Source organism: Leishmania mexicana, contig 69 (genome assembly GCF_000234665.1).
Source record: "Leishmania mexicana MHOM/GT/2001/U1103 WGS CADB00000000 data, contig 69, whole genome shotgun sequence".
Taxonomy (NCBI): Eukaryota; Euglenozoa; class Kinetoplastea; order Trypanosomatida; family Trypanosomatidae; genus Leishmania; species Leishmania mexicana.
The window spans coordinates 1-4,381 of record NW_003946369.1 but is presented as its reverse complement, the minus strand read 5'-3'; the positions used below and the strand labels follow the sequence as shown (position 1 = coordinate 4,381).

The following is a 4,381-nucleotide window of genomic DNA, read 5'->3' as shown; positions in this document are numbered from 1 at the left end:
CGATCAGGCGGTCGTCCGGCGAGAAGGCGACGGCGAGCACGTCCTTGGTGTGCTTCAGGAACTTGCGCTGGCACTGACCATTGCGCAGGTCCCACATGCGGATGGAGCGGTCCCAGGACGCGGTCAGCGCGTAGTCGGTGGCGTGGGCCAGCGACACGCACGACACGAAGCCGGTGTGGCCCTCCAGGCGGTGGCTCGGCAGACCGTAGTCGCTGTCCACGCTGTGGCGGTCGGGGTTGGCCTTCCACGAGATGGCTGTGCCGTCGCGCGACGTCGACACCACCTTGATGTACGACCCCGCCTGCTGCGGGCAGGCCAGGGAGGTGACCCATCCGCGGTGGCCCTTCAGGTGACCCTCGTAGTTCATGGTGAAGCGAAGTGGAGTGAGAAGAAGCTTATCTGCCGCACGCGCGGGAGGGGGGGGGGTGCGGTGGGGGCACAACAGGACGAAGAGAACACAAAGGTCGTGAGAGAAGGAATACAGGGAGGGTGTGGGTGCATGTGATTCGCGGGGTGGTGGGTAGGCAAGAGGGGAAGGCAAGCACGACGGCGGGGACAGGCGGAGAGATCACAAGCGGCGACGGAGAGTTTGTGTGTGTGTGCGTGGGTGTGGAGTACATCAGAGATGGGCCTACGCATACCGTACCCCGCCATTAAGGATGGAGAGCGCCTCTTGCACACCGACATGTAAACGGGTTGTGCCCTTCAGGGAGTGCACCATCTCACCCATCGCTGCTGCTTTTTTCTTGTTCACTTGTCGGGACAGCAGCGGTTGCTCAGGTGTGCAGGCGCCAGGTGACGCAGCTCGACTGCGCAGCGGCAGCGCCTCGTGTGCATCGCCATCTCGTGCGCATCGAGGAACAGGGAACGCAGACAAGCGGGTCGCTCTCCGCCCTCCGCTCATTGGCACGGCGGTGGTGGCGGCACAATACAGAGACCGTAAAGAGGGGAGAGTGGTGATGGTGTGGATGTGTGGGTGTGGGGGGGGGAGGGGTGAGGGGTGAGGGGCTACAGCGGGATAGCTGAAGCGCGTTCGCTCGATCCGGCGCCAGACCTACACGGACACCTCGTAGGTCCGACCTAGCGTGATTTGTGCGTGCCGAGGGGGCGTCCTTTACGGAGCCGAAGAGGTCACACGCACATGCGCTGTCCGCTGTGCGCCATCGACTTCCCTGCCCTGCTCGACATGTACCGCGCTTACCTCGCATCTCGCTCTCCCTCGCAAAGCTGTAATTTCGCTTCCCTAGCTCGCGGAGCTTCTTGGCTTACGCTAGCTCGAGAGAAGGAAGTGGGTGGGGCGTGGGCGAGGAGGAGGGGAGAGGGGGGGGGAACGCTCTTCTCTGCCTGTCTCTTCCTTTCGTTAAGTTGTGTCCACCGCCATCGAGCCTCCCGTTGCTGGTTGAGATGTCGTGTGAGCCCAAGCGTGTTTCGGTGCCGTTCCACGACTCCGCAGCAAGCGTTTTGCCCCCACCCCGGGTGGGTATCCTGCGCTCCCTGCCACGACCGCACGTGAGAGTGTCACCCGCTGCTGCACTCGTAAACGTAGTGATTCCAAAGTGCCGCTACGGATGAGATGGAAGGGCTAAGTCCAGCCACGCCTGCTTCGGGTCTGGTACCTGGGGGGCATTCGTTTGCCCGTTGAACGGGTCGCCTCGCTCACGGACATGCATGTAACCCTGCCTGTAGCTGGCTGACAACTCCATCCTTGATTCTCACCTGAGAGTCAGAGCTCTGTCGCCAGGTGGCGACTAGGGCGAGGGCGTGGGGGGGGGGAGAGGACCATCTGGTAGTGTCTTTCCGGGGCACGTGCGCGTTCCGCCATCACAAGTGAACATCGCTAGAAAGCAGCCGATACGGGGGGTACTGCGCGGAGCATGCGAAGCAGACGGCTGAGCAACACAACGGATCCGTTTCCTTCCCTCCCCCTCTCTCGAAATCTAGGGCATCCGCGTGTGCGTGAGGCTCGACCACATACAGCGTGCGAGTGGTGGAGTGAGGGGTGCGCAGAGATTGGCGAGAAGAGCGTGGAGGAGGGAATGGCGCGGCACGTGCGGAGTCCTGAGAGGGTTGGGCCAACTCGCAAGAAGGCAAGGGCAGCTGTGCACTGTGGCCAGTCAGGCACACCACGTCCGCCCCTATCCATCGATCCACCTGTCAGCGGCATCGTCGCTGAATATGGTAAAGATTCTTGCGCAAACGGCTTTCTCCGCGCAAGACATGAGGAAGCTGCTCACCCGATGAACCTGCGCGGGGTCCACTGCACTGACGGGGGGGGGAGAGGGGCAACGCTCGGCGCACATAGCAGCACACCTTCCCCTCCCCCTCCCCCGCAGGATGACTGACGAAGGAGGCGTGGGGAAGGGGGAAAGCCGGTGGACATTCGCGCCTACGCTAACGAGTACCCCCGACACGGCAGCATCCAGAGCCTGAGATGAGCAGAGCGAAATCCAAAGCGGGAGAGAGTTCAGAGATGTTGGAGAGGACATTGCCGATTTGGAGGTTGGTAGGTAACGGCACCTCAGAGTGCTGCACCGTGTGGCGACGAGAGGCAGGCCACCAGGGCGCACGATAGCACATATAGATCCAGGTCGTGTGCCTACGCCGCCTGTCCGCCACGCGCCTCTGCTCAAAGCCGGAGACATGCACAGCAGATCCCTACTCATGACCGTCGTCATCGCGTTCGCGTACCCGCGTGCGTGCGCCTCTACGCCGTCGCGGTTTCGTCCGCCATTTTGTTCGCTTACGGTAACGGAAAACATAAAAAAACATGAAAAAAAAAGCGCTGCAACGGGGATGGTGGGCCGACACACACGCACACAGGCGTGTGCCGGATTGTGTGCGCGAGTGCGGCTCACCTTATCCGTGCAAACGGAAAACAAAGGAAAGACAGCTCCTCTCTTCTTCGCATGGGCATCCGCGCAGACACACAGACGCGCGCACGTGACACCTCCAGATCACCCCCGATTCCGCACCGTCGCTTCCCTACTGCCACCCAGTGCGATGGGTGGAGGGGCGACTGTGAGGCATGTGAGAGGTAGATGGGAGGAGGTGGGCTTGGAGGGACAGATGGAGTGGCCAGGGAGAGCTGCACTTGAAGCGCAGCGGCAGCGTAGCGTGAACCCACGCAGCCACGTCTCCACCTTCAACTCCGAAAACATGCGGCGCTGCATATGTGAAGGCGCGTCAAGGAGTTGAGGGGCTCGAGGCGCGAAGGGAAACGTGTGAGGAGAGACAGGTGAGTGGGTGGGAGAGGCGGACACACGGCCGACGAGGCACCCGCCCAAGGTCAATACAACCAACGTGTATCCCGAGGATGGCGCGGCCCTGCGGGCCTCGGCGCATCTCTCTCCACCTCTCGCTTGCTCTCCCTCGCCTACCACGCCGTCCGGCACGAGCAGCGCACGGCCATTACTCGGCGTCGGAGATGGACCACACGCGGATCAGGTTGTCCTTGTGGCCGGAGTACAGGGTGTTGCCGTCGGCGGACCAGGCGATGGAGATGCACTCGGACGGCTTCGCGCCGTCCGGCGTCAGCTCCGCAATCACGGCCTTGCTCTCGAGGTCGTACACGGACAGAGACCTCTCCGTCGCGACGCACATCCAGAAGCGGTTGGGCGAGAAGGCGATCTGGTTGATGGGCGACTCCACGTTGATCTTGAACAGCTGCTCGCCGGTGCTCAGGTCCCACAGCAGCGCCGCGCCGTCCTTGCCGCCGGACGCGCACAGCGACCCGTCTGGCGACACGGTCACCGTGGACACGTAGTTGCTGTGGCCCTTGAGCGTGCGCTCACACTTGCCCCCGTTCACATTCCATACCTTGATGGTGTTGTCCCAGCTGCCGGACACCACGATCGGGTGCTCCAGCGACGGCGAGAAGCAGATGCTGCTCACCCAGTCCTCGTGGCTGTCGCGCAGGAACTCGTGCATGCACTCGCCGGCCACGTTCCACACGCGGATCACGTTGTCGCGGCCCGCGGACACGATCAGGCGGTCGTCCGGCGAGAAGGCGACGGCGAGCACGTCCTTGGTGTGCTTCAGGAACTTGCGCTGGCACTGACCATTGCGCAGGTCCCACATGCGGATGGAGCGGTCCCAGGACGCGGTCAGCGCGTAGTCGGTGGCGTGGGCCAGCGACACGCACGACACGAAGCCGGTGTGGCCCTCCAGGCGGTGGCTCGGCAGACCGTAGTCGCTGTCCACGCTGTGGCGGTCGGGGTTGGCCTTCCACGAGATGGCTGTGCCGTCGCGCGACGTCGACACCACCTTGATGTACGACCCCGCCTGCTGCGGGCAGGCCAGGGAGGTGACCCATCCGCGGTGGCCCTTCAGGTGACCCTCGTAGTTCATGGTGAAGCGAAGTGGAGTGAGAAGAAGCTTATCT

The 4,381-nt window shown here is 63.0% G+C and overlaps 2 protein-coding genes across 2 annotated transcripts; both read right to left on the bottom strand.

Annotated features, from left to right (window-relative positions):
- On the bottom strand, positions 1–367 carry LmxM_28_2750_1 (uncharacterized protein; the record flags this gene model as incomplete). The annotated part of the gene is made up of 1 exon (XM_003886469.2): positions 1–367. A coding segment is annotated over one exon (367 nt), but the record flags the coding sequence as incomplete, so codon positions are not given.
- Positions 368–3,408: 3,041 nt separating this feature from the next.
- LmxM_28_2740a_1 (uncharacterized protein) lies at positions 3,409–4,347 on the bottom strand (the record flags this gene model as incomplete). The annotated part of the gene is made up of 1 exon (XM_003886468.1): positions 3,409–4,347. The coding sequence occupies one exon, from the start codon at positions 4,345–4,347 to the stop codon at positions 3,409–3,411; it is 939 nt and encodes a 312-aa protein (XP_003886517.1).
- Between the last annotated feature and the right edge of the window lie 34 nt (positions 4,348–4,381).